Here is a 16,076-nt window from a genome sequence, read left to right as displayed (position 1 = left end):
CAGATCATTTCACAAAAGCAGATGTGGAGAAAGTCAAGGACGCTGCTCTTAGGAAGATGGAGGTTGCATTCAAGAACCACAAGATTCATGAATGGGCCAAGTATGTCAACGGAGGAAGGAAGACTCCAGTATTTGAGGGAACACTAGAGAACCAAAGTGCTCATTGGGACGATTTCGTGAAATTCAAGGATTTGGAATTATCTAAGGAACGGTCGAGAATAAACAAGGCCAATGCCGCAAAAAAGGATAAGTTCCATAAGCTGGGGCCAGGTGGCTATGCGGTGGGAATGCCTAAGTGGGATAAGTCTGAGAAAGAGATGCTGGATGTAGGTGTCACTCCAGAAACATTGAGCTGACCCCCCAGGTGCAGGACTTGGTTCTATGCACATGGGGGGGAGTTGGACCCGAAGACAGGCAAAGTTTCCAACAAGGCATGTCTGGACGGAGCCGAAGATAAGCTACTTGTTGCAATAGAAGAGGCTCGATCCAGGTTGTTCGATCCCAACAGAGAGAACGACGAGCTTACGCGTGCCCTGGGAAATCCTGAACACCCGGGAAGAACACGAGGCATGGGCGCTATTCCGTGGTATGAGGGGTTTTCGGACTGAAACGCCGACTACAGAACCCGTGCGAGAAAGAAGATTGCGGAGGATAAGAAGAGGAAGATGGAGGAGGAGCAGAGGAAGCTAGACTATGAACGCCTTCAAGGCCTAGAATCAGCGCACGCGGACTTGGCAATCAAATTCCAGCGGCAGCAGGAGCAGATCGACTCACTTAGCCAGCAAAGGGGGTCTCAGCAGTTAGCGGATGATCCACCAATGGATAGCACCGTCCCATCCATGCCGAGAAGCAGCGTGGATTCCGCCCCGGGCGATGCATTGCTGGATAGCTACCCAGTGGATGACATCATGTAGAACACTAACTACGAGCTACACTTCAAAATGAAGAACATATCCATGAAGGTGGCGGACGCCCTTGCTTTTACAAATCCCCACGAGGCAACCTTCCATTGCAACCCGATTCCAGCGGGCTATGCTCATGTCTTGGTTGATGAGGTGGTGGACCAATATTCGGGGCTAGAGCTTGACATTCCTGGAGGTGACGATGAGCACACACTAGGAGAGGCCAAGCATCGTATCATCCTATGGAGAAAGGATTGCATCATCTTTCGAAGGCCACCGACACCGCGTCATCCGACTCCTCGTCGCAGTCCGCCACCGAGTCAGTAGACTCCCGCTCCTCCAAGTCCACCAACGCATCAGGCCACTCCTCCTCCAAGTCCGGCACAGCTTCAGGCCACTCCTCCTCCAAGTCTGGCAAAGCGTCAGGCCACTCCTCCTCCAAGTCCGGCACAACTTCAGGCCACTCCTCCTCCAAGTCCGGCACAGCTTCAGGCCACTCCTCCTCCTCTAACTCAGCCACGTCAGCCGTCTTCGCCGCCTCATCAATCACGGAAGAGAGCCGCCTCAGCTATGGTGCGTAGTGGTACAAGTCGAGGTAGTACTGCAGGTACAGGCGGAGGCAAGCGATTTCAATATGGTCCAAGCCTCGCGCCTCTTCCGCAGAGGCCTTATGACAAGTCCGAGGAGGAAAACGTAGCCATATCGAAGGCCGAGGTGGAAGCACATTTTGCATCGAAACCGCCACCGCCGCCAAGGGAGAAAGTGCCTGTGAAAAATATTGACCACTTCATTCGTATGGCTAGACCACTAGCTCCCAAGCCTGTTGACACAGACTATGAGCGTCACCTCAGGAAGTTAAATCGAGCACGTCTACAGAAAGAGGCGAGCTCGAGCTCGAGCAAATCAGCTGGCAAAAAATGCGGTAAAACCGTTCCCCAGCTGGGAGAACAGGCGGCGCAATCAATCCTCCCGCTTGTTGTGCCAACAACACATGAGAGTAGGCACGCCCAATATTATTGTGGGAAAACCGTTAACGTTCCCGGGCTGGGCGATGTGGTAATAACCGAGGAGCATATTGCGCAGGCTGAATCGATCGGGATCACTGTTGGACAACTCCTCGATATCGAGCCCATGTCTCCGACTAGAGAGGAGGAAATAAAACGGAAATATGCCTGGGGCCAACCTTTGGTCGAGCCAGAGGAGGTCAATAAGCTCCCAACGAGAATATATGCATTGCATCAATGGTACATGGAGATTACCAAGATTTCCAATCGAGAGTCCCTCATGGTGAATGTCAACGAGGAGCATTACTACCATAAGAAAGCTGTGATCGTTGAGTATTCAGAACTTTTTCAACTATACAATAAAGACGCACTCGACAAATCTATCGTCAGTTGCTATTGTCTGTAAGTGATTTCTTTCTGTAATTTAAGTCTCAAGCTAGCTGATCATTTTGATCAATCATTACCTGTAATTATCCTCACTATATTCTTTTATGTGGTATTATGCAGGATGAAGATTTATGAAATGAAAAAAGGTGGACGCTATGGCATTGGGTTCGTTGACCCAAATACCATTAATGAATACACATGGAAAATAGATCCATATCACGCAAAATGTGTAGAGGAAAGCATGCTACAGTTCTTCAAGGAACTCAAATACAATGAAGATATACTACTTCCTTACAACTTCCAGTGAGTCACACTGTCTTATACTACAAATTCTGTTTTTCCCTACTAGCTATAGCTACATGTTTTTGCTTACATATATATGCCCGCTTAATTAAGACATGCAAACGTGTGTGCATGCAGATTTCACTAGATCTTGTTAATCATTAAAGTTGATGAAGGAACAGTTGAAGTACTAGACTCGCTACTTAAGAAAGCAAGTGACTACAGCATCGTCAAGGGGATAGTCAATAGGTAATTTCAATCATTATTAACTATATCTCGGCCTATTTAATTAGTTCGTCATTTCCTGATAACAACTATTTAATAATCCATTTATTCATTTTCTTTGTCGGTGGACAGGGCTTGGGCAAAGTTCATCAGGGTCACTCCAGGCCCATGGAAACAAAGTCTGAAATGGTATCGACCCAAGGTAAGTAATTAAGTAGTACTAGCTAGCTGCCATCTCTTTAATTATCATGCTTGATTAATTATTATCTGATCAAAATTCCATTCTCGTAAAGGCCCTGAAGCAGGCGCTGGGGAATGATCTATGTGCATACTACGTTTGCGAGAACATTCGCATGATGGCGTCCGAAAGGAGCAAATCTCAAAGACAGGAGTGGGTACGATATCGATTGTCAGAACAGTATTCACAATTTTTACACCATTATCAATATCTAGTCACACAACTAATACACATGCATATTGATCTCCTTCTTAACAGTTCAAAGAGGTGCGGGACAAGCTCCTAGCACAGGACCGCATAGAAGCAATTCAAGAGGAAATAGTGGGATTTTTGCTCGACCAGGTCATAGATCCCAAAGGAGAATACTATTACCCGCTACCGCCCCCATGAACCACTTCCAATTGTTATCGTGCTCCGAAGGCACCAATTAGCTAGGCTAATGCCACTGGCTCCGAAGGCACCAATTAGGAGAAATTGTATATATATATACATGTGTGTATATATGTGTGAATTAATTAATGGTGGTTGTGAGACATTCGATGATATATATATGTATTATGATCGGTTGTACTAGAAATTCTATTTATATATATGCATAACGTGTACAATATGTAGTATCGTAAAATACCAGCAAACGAAAAAGAATTAAATGGAAAACACAAAATTAAATGAAAAAGAAATCATAAACCCAAAACCCCCTAACATTTTAATAACGGTTGGTGACACCAACCGGTACTAAAGGGCTCCCTGCCCCCGAAGCTGGCTCGTGCCACATGGTTGCCCTTTAGCACCAGTTCGTGCTGAACCGGTACTAAAGGGGTGGGGGCCTTTAGTGCCTACATTTTAGCGCCGGTTACCAAACCGACACTAAAGGGCCTTACAAACCGGTGCTATTGCCCGGTTCTGCACTAGTGTGTGGAAGTATAGGAGCTCAGGCGTAGTACTTGATCAAGCTGCTGTAGTTGGTCTGCTTGTCGAAGTATCGGTCCCAGAGCATGATGCCGCCGTAGTTGTCCTTCTTCTGCGCCACCGGCGCGACGCTATAGTAGACGTTCTTGGCGTGTACCCACTGGTTGGACTTGTCGTCCACCGTGAGCCCGACGTAAAACCGCGTGGCCGGGTACGCCGCCGTCCACTTGTCCCACGAGCCCTCCCACCCGAGGTTCTGATTGCAGCACTTGTCGCTCTCGTAGGTCCTCATGTGGACGCGCTCGAAGATCCCCGTCGCCAGCGCTCGCCCCACGTGCGCCGCCGGCGGGTACCCGCACCGGACCGTCGCCGTCAGGTGCAGCGGCTTCCCCGGCCCCCCACGGATGTTGTGCTTGGCCAGCTCCAGCGCCAGCACGTCGTAGCGGTCCGCTGACGTGCCGTGCTCCAGGAAGAGGTCGACGCCGTCGAGCCACGCGTCGCCGAAGGGGCGGGGGACGCCCGGCTTGGACCCGCCGAAGTAGGAGTTCCAGAGGTGGTCGAAGAGGTCGAGCGCGGAGCGGTTGGACGGCAGCGAGTAGCCGGTGCCGATGGAGAGGGAGACGGGCACGCCCTTGAACTGGCAATGCTTGATGTCGGCGCCGACGGAGGAGAGGTCGTGGCCGGAGAGGTCGAGGTAGTACTTGCCGTTGGCGCCGAAGACGTCGAGGAAGGACATGGTGACCATGGTGTACATGCCGGAGTCGCAGGCCTCACGCAGGGACCCCTTCGCCTTGTTCCGTCCCCAGAACACCGTCACCTGGCCGGTCTTCCCCCCCGCCGCCAAGGCCGGCGGGGTCAGGAATAAGGCCGCGACGACGAAGAGGAGGGCTAGGAGGTAGGCTAGTCTCCGGCTTCGGGCTGCGAGCGACGCCATTGTTGGTTTCTCCAAGTACTGGCTACTAGCTTGTCTTCGCTTGTTTGGATGAAGGGTTATTTAGCTCGAAGGGGGTATATATAGTGGATTTTGGAGGCAGATACAGAGAGACATATCGAGGTGTGGAACTGAGCTCGCTAGGGCTAGGCACAGCTGACTAGAGCACCTCTTTAGGGCATCTCCAGCCGCGCCCCCAACAGGCCCCCCAGGCCACTTTTCGGCGCCGGCGCCGAAAAAACGGCCCAGTCGCGCCCCCAGGATGCCGAAAATCGCCGGTTCGGACCTTTTTTCCGCCCGGCGGTCACAGGTCGAACCCGGCGCGCTGAGGAGCAGTTGGGGGCTCCGGCGCTAGGGAAAAGCACGCCTGGCCCACACCGACAGGGGAAAGTTCAAGGTTTTCTTCCCCCGACTCGCCTCGCACCCCCCGCGCCCTCGGCCACCACTAGCTATATCCCGGCGACGGCCGCCGCCCTACTCTGCTAGATAGCCATTCCCCGCCGGAAAATAGCAGCGCTTCACCACGGCAGCCCCTCCCACAGCAGCTGGGCGTTTCCGGCCGCCGTTTCCGGCCGTGGAGGCACGGTTTAGCGGCGGGTACACGCCCACCGAGCGCAAGGTGTTCAGCGTTTTGCCTGACTCGGCGATGGACTCGGATGACGAGGAAGAGCTCGCCGCGCTGCTGGAGGAGGAAGCCGCGGCCGACGTCCAGGAAGAAGAGCATCTCATGGTGCTCGCCGCCCTCGCCCAGCTGCTGGCGAGCAATGAAAAGCCGCGGTGAGGTGGCTCGGCGCCGGGGCGGGTGAAAGCAAAGAACCGGCATCGTCTCAAAGGCTACTGCATGCTTTACTCCGACTACTTCGCCGATGCTCCACTTCATGGCAAGAAAACATTTCGGCGCCGTTATCGGATGAGCCAAAAGCTCTTCCTCAGGATTGTGAATTCCATCCGGGAGTTCGATAACTACTTCAAGTGCAAGATGTATTGCACTAGCGCTCTTGGATTCACCTCCATCCAGAAGTGCACGACAGCGATGAGGATGCTTGCATATGGAGCTCCCAGTGATTCACTCGACGACTATGGGCGCATGGCCGAGTCCACCAGCATAGGGTGTTTCTACAAATTCTGTCGGGCAGTGGTGGCAGTGTTTGGGCCACAATACTTGAGAACACCCAATGCGGAAGACACTGCTCGGATCCTAGCCCAGAATGCAGCAAGAGGATTTTCTGGGATGCTTGGAAGCATCGACTGCATGCATTGGAAATGGAAGAATTGCCCATTTGGTTGGCAGGGGATGTACAAAGGCGCCAAAGGCGGTTGCAGTGTGGTGCTTGAGGCGGTAGCCACACAGGACCTCTGGATTTGGCACTCCTTCTTTGGTATGCCAGGAACTCACAATGACATCAACGTGCTGCAATGCTCTCCTGTTTTTGCCAAGCTCGTTGAGGGCCATTCTCCTCCAATGAACTTCGAGATCAATGGGCACCAATACAACAAGGGGTACTACCTAGCAGATGGCATCTATCCGAGATGGTCGACATTTGTGAAGACGATCTCAAACCCTGCGGCAGGAGGCAAGAACGCCTGGTTTGCGAAAGTTCAGGAGGCTTGCAAGAAGGATGTCGAGCGGGCATTTGGTGTGCTCCAATCTCGATTCGCTGTTGTTCGGTACCCCGCTCAGACCTGGTCCAAAGATCAAATGTGGGAGATTATGACTTGCTGTGTCATCTTGCACAACATGATCATCGAGATCGAGCAAGAAGACCCAGTGTTTGACACTGAACCATACTACATGCAGGGTCCTCTAGCCGAAGTTGATCACCATCTACCGGCAACTTGGACTGCCTATCTCAGTATGCGTCAGGAGATCCGAGACCCACAGGTGCATCATCAACTGCAGAAAAATCTGATTGAGCACCTATGGAGGCTCAAGGGGGACGCCGTGTGATGAAATACGAGTTTTTATTTGTTGAACTATATAATTTGTATTGAACTATTTGTTGTTATACTATTTTGTTGAAGTATTTGATTTTTCTGTGATGAAATATGTGATAAGAAATAATTGTGTTGATAATTGAACGCCGATACACGGCGAAACCACGCCGAATATGAGCTTATTCTCGTCCATGTGGGCCCTTTATTCGCTAAAATTGGGCTGCAAAGTGGGTCAATTTCGACGCCTGGGGACGAACTGGGGGCGACGACGACTGGGCGCAAAACCGCCCCAGCGCCGATTATATCGCCGGCTCGCCCCAGGGAACGATTTTTATGTGTCCTGGGGGGCCAACGGCTGGAGATGCCCTTAGTTAGCTATGGTTGACTTGAGTTGGGCAAGCAAGAGTAACATCTCAGGTTGCTTTTTGCTGCTTGCTTCCGGTGTGCCGCTCGCAGGAGTGACTACTACTGACTAGTGAGCCGGTTTTCACCACGAGGAGGAATTAGTCTAGCAGAATCAAATGCCTGCCCACAGCGAGCGGGATACTGGTCATTCAACCGGAGAGGATTTTCTAGCGGAATGGATTTTTACGCGTGTCCTACATGCACACCATGTATGCACGTACACATACATGATGTGTAGTATTATCAATTGCTACACAATACTATGACGTGTGGTGCAACTAGCAATTACTACCAATTAGGCACCACAGCAAAGTGAATCGTGGGTATGTTTTGTAGTCAAAAAGTAGTATGCCATTTTTTGAACCAACCCACAACACAGTTACATCTCACCCACCCATGCTGCTTTTAGGTTTGATTATATAGTTTGTACCAATTATATCTTTTGAACCAAATATCCGATTGACAAACCGTTTGAATATTTGTATTCACAATTTAAATCTTCAAAACAAGATCAAATTTTGAACACTTTTGAAAAAAATTCAAATTCAAATTATGAACCATATTAAATCTTATATGAAACTATTACATATGTGTTTCATCGTATTTTTACATGTTTCATTACTTTTTCTATTACATGGTTTCGTTAATTTTCATTCCGGATTTCAATACTATTTCATTCAGATTTCATTTCTATTTTTGGAGTTCTCAGATAAGTTTCATATCATTTTGTTAAATTATCTTTCATGGTTAGGCTGGCACTAAAAGTGTTCTCTTCACATATTTTCTATATGATATCATTTTCATACCATTGCAATTTATATGTTTTCTGTATTTATTCGTACAATCCCCTTTGCATGTTTCCGTTATTGTTTCATTCCACAATTCATCCATGTTTCATCTCAAGCTTGATATAAGTTTTTATTATGGTTTATTAAATTATCTATTGCATGTTTTCATTATTGGTTCACTCCGGTTTCATTGTCGTATCGTCTCACATTTCATATAAGTTTCATTATGGCATCAAGTTTGAATTTAAACTTACTCAGAACAGGTTCAAGTTTGATCTTGTTTAAAAGATTTGAATGACACGAACATGAATCTCCAAATGGATTCTAAATCAAATAATTAGTTCAAAAGTTAAAAGTGTTACAAATTTTCAAATCAGACTAAAAGTATGGGAGAATGGACCGTGGGATGAAAGAATAAAATAATCTGAGTGAAATAAATGCTTGCTCCTATACACTGGGTAGTGCCATGAAAACAATACAAAACAATTGAATTCCGTAGAGTACTCGTATGCAATAGAGTCCAATACGAGAGGAGAATTGTCAATGAAGTAGAAAAGTCTTTTTGTGTGTGAGGGTACAATTCAAGAGACTACTCTTGACATGGCTACCGAGAAAGATCAAACGAATGCAAAATACTAGAAGGTATCAAACAAATCATATTATCAAATTTCTCACAAATCGATGGGGCATACAAAATATGCGCAACCACTGGCAGGTTGTTTGAATCAAGTAAGGTACGCTCCTCCTAGCAGTGTCACTTGTCGTCAAAGGGAAGCAAGGTGCACACATCGGATTTGTACATGTTGGTTTAATTTTCTCTCTCGAATATGCACGAGTGTGCATATCATACTTTATAGAAGGGGGGAGGGGTAAAGAACCCCCAAAGCCTACAATTGGTATTACAACACCATGAGCCTTAGCTCCAACTCCCACCCACACGTTCCTAGTATAGACTACTTATGCCTCACCCACCTTTGAAGCTCCACAGCGATGCCGCTCCAATCTCCTTTGAGTAGTCCCGCTTGATGCCAAGCATTCCCCTTTGCCATGATTCTCCGTATTACTCCGTCTAACGAGGGTGAGCCTCCGTCGAAAACAATAGCATTTCTATGTTTCCATAGTTCCTAGAGTACCAAGATCATCATGACCCGTACGATCCTCGGTTTTGTCTCGCACCAACTGTCCAGAGAGTCATTCACTTGTGGTGTCCATTGAGGCTTTCCGATTACCGTGCATATCGTCCCCCACACCATCCTAGCGAACACACATGTGAGATCGATATGATTCAGCGTCTCCTCCTCTTGATCACAGAATGGGCCTGTATCATTGTGCGGCAGACCCCGGCGTGCTAGTCAATCCGCTGTCCAACATCGATTCTTCAAGGCCAACCACACGAAGAACCGGCAGTGCAAAGGGGCCTTGGACTTCCACGTGAATTGTGCCGTCGGCTCCACTTCCTTGGCCGCAAATAGAGCGGCGTAAGCATACCTGACCAAAAACTGTCCATTTGCCTCCCATGCCCAAGATAGGACGTCTTCAGTGTCCTCCTGAAGTGTGATTGCCTGTAGTCTATGCCACAGGTCAAGGTACTACATGAGAGCTTCGAAGCTCAAGTTTGGCTTTACATCCATGGCTCACGAGCCTGCATGAAGCGCATCCTTCAGTAACTTGCAGGCCCTCACACGCGGGCTGACAGTCTCATAGATTAGAGGTGCAACCTCCACAAGCCGGGCTCCGTCCAACCAACGATCCTCCCAAAAAAGGATGCGGCTTCCATTTCCAATTTCTGCCTTAGTAGCAGCAGAGAAGATGGCCATTGATGCTTTAGGAGCCGGGATGTTGAATTCATGCCAAGGCCTTAGCCGATCCACTCTCTGTAACCATGCCCATCTGGCCTGTAAGGCCACGTTCAATCCTGCAAGATCTGGGACGCCCAAGCTGAAGGAAATATGCCCTAGAGGCAATAATAAAGTTGTTATTTATATTTCCTTATATCATGATAAATGTTTATTATTCATGCTAGAATTGTATTATCCGGAAACTTGATACATGTGTGGATACATAGACAAAACACAGTGTCCCTAGTAAGCCTCTACTAGACTAGCTCGTTAATCAAAGATGGTTAAGTTTCCTAACCATAGACATGTGTTGTCATTTGATGAACGGGATCACATCATTAGGAGAATGATGTGATGGACAAGACCCATCCGTTAGCTTAGCATAATGATCGTTTAGTTTTATTGCTATTTCTTCCTTCATGACTTATACATATTCCTCTGACTATGAGATTATGCAACTCCTGAATTTCGGAGGAACACCTTGTGTGCTATCAAACATCACAATGTAACTAGGTGATTATAAAGATGCTCTACAGGTGTCTCCGGCGGTGTTTGTTGAGTTGGCATAGATCAATATTAGGATTTGTCACTCCGAATATCGGAGAGGTATCTCTGGGCCCTCTCAGTAATGCACATCACTATAAGCCTTGCAAGTAATGTAACTAATGAGTTAGTTGCGGGATGATGTATTATGGAACGAGTAAAGAGACTTTCTGATAACGGGATTGAACTAGTTATGATGATACCGATGATCAAATCTCGGGCAAGTAACATACCGATGACAAAGGGAATGACGTATATTGTTATGCGGTTTGACCAATAAAGATCTTCATAGAATATGTAGGAATCAATATGAGCATCCAGGTTCCGCTATTGGTTATTGACCGGAGATGTGTCTCAGTCATGTCTACATAGTTCTCAAACCCACAAGGTCCGCACGCTTAACGTTCGATGACAATTTGTATTATGAGTTATGTGTTTTGGTGACCGAAGTTTGTTCGGAGTCCCAGATGAGATCATGGACATGACGAGGAGTCTCGGAATGGTCGAGAGGTAAAGATTCATATATTGGAAGGTTATATACGGACACCGCAATGGTTCCAAAGAGGTTCGGAGATTTATCGGAGTACCGAGAGGCTATCGGAACCCCCCCTGGGAAAAGTTAATGGGCCTAATGGGCCATAGTGGAGGAGAGGAGGCAGGCCACGGGAGGTGGCGCGCGTCCCCCTTGCCCAATCCGAGTTGGACAAGGGGAGGGGGCGCGTGTAACACCCACGATGCGGCTATATCTCCCACGTGTCGGAGCACGACTTAGAGGCATAACCGCATAGTAGGCATGTCGGAAAAGGGGTAATGTTTACACATCCCATGTACTGAATAAGAAAGGGATAAAGAGTTGGCTTACAATTGCCACTTCACACAATACATAAATATAGCATTACATCATCTAGAATACAATCAAGGTCTGACTACGGAACCAAATAAAGAAAGACAACCCCAAATGCTAGATCCCCGATTGTCCCAACTGAACTCCACTACTGATCAACCGGAAAAGACACAAAATAACGATCAAGATCTTCATCGAGCTCCCACTTGAGCTGGGCTGCGTCACCTGCACTGGTATCATCGGCACCTGCAACTATTTGGAAGAATCTGTGAGTCACGAGGACTCAGCAATCTCACACCCTCGCGATCAAGACTATTTAAGCTTATGGGTAGGAAAAGGTAGTGAGGTGGAGCTGCAACAAGAACTAGCGCATATGGTGGCTAACTTACGCAAGTGAGAGCGAGAAGAGAAGCAAATCACGGTTGAGAAGCTATAGAGATCAAGAAGCGATCCTGAAACTACTTACGTTCAAACGTAACTCCAACACCGTATTCATTTCCTGGACTCCGCCGGAAAGAGACCATCACGGCCACACACGCGGTTGATGCATTTTAATTAAGTTAAGTTTCAAGTTCTCTACAATCAGACATTAACAAATTTCCATCTGCCCATAACCGCGGGCACGACTCTCGAAAGTTTATACCCCGCAGGGGTGTTCCAACTTAGCCCATCACAAGCTCTCACGGTCAACGAAGGATATTCCTTCGCCCAGGAAGACCCGATCAGACTCAGAATCCCGGTTACAAGACATTTCGACAATGGTAAAACAAGACCAGCAAAGCCTCCTGGATGTGCCGACAAATCCCGATAGGAGCTGCACATAACTTGTTCTCAGGGCACACCGGATGAACACTACATACAACTAAAACCAACCCTCAAGTTTCCCCGAGGTGGCTCTGCAAGTGGCTCTATTTTGGACCAACACTCAGAGGAGCACTGACCCGGGGGTTTAAAATAAAGATGACCCTCGGGCTCCGGAAACCCGAGGGAAAAAGGCTTAGGTGGCAAATGGTAAAACCAAGGTTGGACCTTGCTGGAGGAGTTTTATTCAAGGTGAACCGTCAAGGGGTTCCCATTATAACCCAACCGCGTAAGGAATGCAAAATCAAGGAACATAACACCGGTATGACGGAAACTAGGGCGGCAAGAGTGGAACAAAACACCAGGCATAAGGTCGAGCCTTCCACCCTTTACCAAGTATATAGATGCATTAATTAAATAAGAGATATCGTGATATCCCAACATATCCATGTTCCAACATGGAACAAACTTCATCTTCACCTGCAACTAACAACGCTATAAGAGGGGCTGAGCAAAAGCGGTAACATAGCCAAACAATGGTGTGCTAGGAAAGGTGGGTTAGAGGCTTGACATGGCAATATGGGAGGCATGATATAGCAAGTGGTAGGTATCGAGGCATAGCAATAGAGCGAGCAACTAGCAAGCAAACATAGAAGTGATTTCGAGGGTATGGTCATCTTGCCTGAGATCCCGCAAAGAAGAAGAACGAGTCCATGAAGAAGACAAACGGACGTAGTCGAACGGATCCTCACAAACGCGACGTTATCGGAACTAACCCGAAGAAGCAACACCGGAAAGAAGCAAACAACATAGTAAACAACCATCACATAATCATGGAATGATGCGCAAACAAGTATGATGCATGTCCGGTTTAATGATTCATGGCATGGCAAAATGCAACAAACAAAACTACAAATTAAGTGGAGCTCAATATGCAACGAGTTACATATCGACGAAACACCACATTTGAATATTTAGTTCACTCCCGTTTATGTACCCAACAATTTTAAATGTTGTTAAGCATGGCAAGAGGTGAAGCACAATTAAACTACACTATCTAAGCAATTTAAATGGGGCCGGAAATAACAAACAACAATTCCGGTAAAACCCCATATGCATTTAGCAATTCAAAGCAACAACAATTTTTAAACATTTTAAATGTTGTTATCATGATGCGAATGACATGTGCAAGTTATGCAATTTTAAGAAAATGTTGGCATGATAAGATATGAGGCATTTGTCATCGTGGCGGAAACGAAAGGGGTGCCATGGCAACGAATACGAAAAAATGATGCCATGGCAACATATCGGTTCCGGTAGCTCATGGAGATACCGGTGCAAAGGAAGGTGGCGGGAGTGTGCAAAAGATGGTGGGGTGATCCCGCTAACCGGGTCCCCACGAGTTAGCGGCAGAAGAGGAGGACTGAGCAAGTGACAACTCGGACATGGTGCAAACATGGGGTGCAACTCATACATCACGCAACATTCGTCCACGGCGGTCGTCTCGACGTTATACCTTTGAAGCATGTGTTTTCGGGGCGGAATGAGTTTGACGGGATGTAGTTGTTCTCGCGACCGTAGTCGTTCACGTTCATAGTGGAAGTAATCGTTCATGTTCGTAGTGGAAGTAGCGGTTCACGCGACGGTAGTTGAACTTGACGTTTGCGTTACACGGGTCTTGGGCGACGGTCGCCGTAAATGGTTCGGAGTGGTACTTGCATCTTCGGACTTGTCGGTCTCGATTCTTGCGACGGTAGCGGTATACGTTTCGTTTTCGGAGAGGTACTTAACGAATCCAACATCCTCGGGGCGATGGTAGTTGTACACGGTCCACGAGACGTCAATCATTCGGGGTCCGACTTGCGGGTATTGCCGACATGAGGGGTACTTGGCGTTTTTGTGTAGACAAACTTGGCGCATCCGAAGGGTCATCGAGTACTGGTTTTTGGTGAAGTCCGGGTCTTTGGTGTCGTGGTACTTGGCATCCATGTAGTCGATCTTGCTGGTCTTGATGGTCCGAAACGAAGCAACACAAGGACCTCGGTGGGCAGCAGCAAGGAGGCGATGGCAGAGCAGCGGTTCTCGGTGGCCGGCGTCACCGGATCTCGCGGAAGGGAGGTTGATGCCTCAGGAGCTTGCGGGATTGAAGGTCATGGGCGCTGGAGTTGCTGCTGCTGTTCGAGGCGAAGCAGGGCGCAGACGCGGATGAGGGCTTGAGGCGGCTGGCTCCGGGATGCAGGGCACGGAGGGAGGGGTTGATCCGGCCGCTGGACGGCGTCTCCGGTGAGAACCGAGTCGAGGCAGGGGCATACCCAGGCAGCGGGGATGGACGACGCCGGTGGAGATGCCTGGCAATAGGCCAGTGGCGGGGATGGACGGCGCCGGCGAGGTCCGGCGACCGGGCAACGGGGGCGCGCTGGCGGTGATGAGGATCGGGCGCGGCGGCGCTGGTCGCCGACATTATGCCGCGTGGCCCGCAGGCAAGCAGCGAGGGCGAGGAGACGCAGGAGGCGGGGTTCTCGGACTTGAGCGACGGCGGAGGTTGGTGGTGCTCGCGGGGCAGCGGAGGTCGCGGGCTGGCTGCGAGGAAGAGAGCGGGAGGAGGGAGAGACCATGGGGATCGAGAGGAGCTGAGGGAGGGGGTCGGGACGAAGGGTGCATCGCGAGGAGGAGAGATGATGGTGCTCGGGAGGGAGATGGGGATCGAGCAGGAGGCTCTCCCTGGCTCTAGGGTTAGCGAGGGAGAGAGGCTGGGCTGGCCTTCGGTCGCCTGGAGGCCCAGCTTGACCTTGGGCCACTTTGGTGGGAAGGGAAAAGCCAGGAGGCCTGCTTGGCTGGCCAAAAGAAAGAAAAGGTTTTCTTTTCCATATCTCAGAAAAATAAAAGAGCCAAGGAATTTATTTGGAGGTTCAAATAAACCTGAAGTTAACTAAAATGGTATGTGACCACTTTGACATAATTTCAAAACTCCACAACTAGATTTGAAGCAAGGGGAGAAGGATGGAGGATTTAAATAATTTAGAGATGAGAGGAGTTTCAAATGCAAGTGTGTTATGGTCAATTCCAAATTAATGGAATATTTTATAATATCTCCCTAAATACCGAGAGGGTATGTTTTAAAGAGAAGCCACCATGTGAGTTCCCTCAATTTAAATGGATCGAAGATCCATACGGTTTATTTAGTTGAGTTGGAGAGATTAAAGACATGATGACATGATGCAATGCACATGATGCAATGATAAATGCAACAAGCAAAAGCAAATCACACAACGGATCTCGGAAACCCTGGAAGGCAACTGAAGCTCTGGTCTTGGGGCGTCACAACACTCCACCACTACAAGAGGATCTCGTCCCGAGATCTAAGGATGGCGCCGGAGAGAAAGGGAAGAGGAAGAGAAGAGGTAAAACTAAGTTGCTTCTTTGACAATCGAGTGAAACCAAAGAACCTTGAGAGGTTAAACCATTTGAGAATAGAAAACAACGGAGGTGAACAAAGTTGAAAACACTCTGTTAGAAAAGAGGAACAAGGAACATTACTAGAACCTTGTAGGTTGAAAGACATAAGAAAAAGGGTTGCAATGGACAAGAAGTACATGCAAGAACTCCGGTAGAAACGAGATGTACAAGGAACGATAAAGGTCAATTACGACAACACTCTGGTTAAAACAAGATAGAGAAGGAATAAGAATGATATAATTTGGACAACACTCCGACTGTAAATGGAAGGCATTCAACATGAACTTGACAAGATGAGAGGATACTTGATGAGATCAACAACACACTACCTCCGGAACTATTGAAAGAATGGAACAAGGGGTAAGAAAGATCTCAGACAGCACTCCGGTTGAGAAGGAAGGCAAAACTTGACAGAATGAGAGAACTTGAAAAGAGGGAACGTCACTCCGGTTGAATGGATAAGCAAAAGAAAGAACACGATCCACACAATTCAAGATGATGAGAGAAGAGAGCAACATCACAAGACCTCTGGGAGAAAGAATAGAAGATAGATCATTGGAAAGAAAGAAAGATTGGAGAAGAAAATGC

The 16,076-nt window shown here is 48.1% G+C and overlaps 1 protein-coding gene across 1 annotated transcript; it reads right to left on the bottom strand.

Annotated features, from left to right (window-relative positions):
* Positions 1 to 3,960: 3,960 nt before the first annotated feature.
* Positions 3,961 to 4,881, bottom strand: LOC125551794 (xylanase inhibitor protein 1). The gene has a single exon (XM_048715143.2). It carries the CDS (start codon positions 4,879 to 4,881, stop codon positions 3,970 to 3,972), a length of 912 nt encoding a protein of 303 aa, XP_048571100.2. The 3' UTR covers positions 3,961 to 3,969.
* Between the last annotated feature and the right edge of the window lie 11,195 nt (positions 4,882 to 16,076).

The sequence above is a fragment of the Triticum urartu genome, chromosome 4A (assembly GCF_056163025.1).
Source record: "Triticum urartu cultivar PI428250 chromosome 4A, HENAU_Tu73, whole genome shotgun sequence".
Classification (NCBI taxonomy): domain Eukaryota; kingdom Viridiplantae; phylum Streptophyta; class Magnoliopsida; order Poales; family Poaceae; genus Triticum; species Triticum urartu.
Note: the sequence above shows the minus strand (reverse complement) of the source record. Positions and strands in the feature narration are given on the sequence as shown.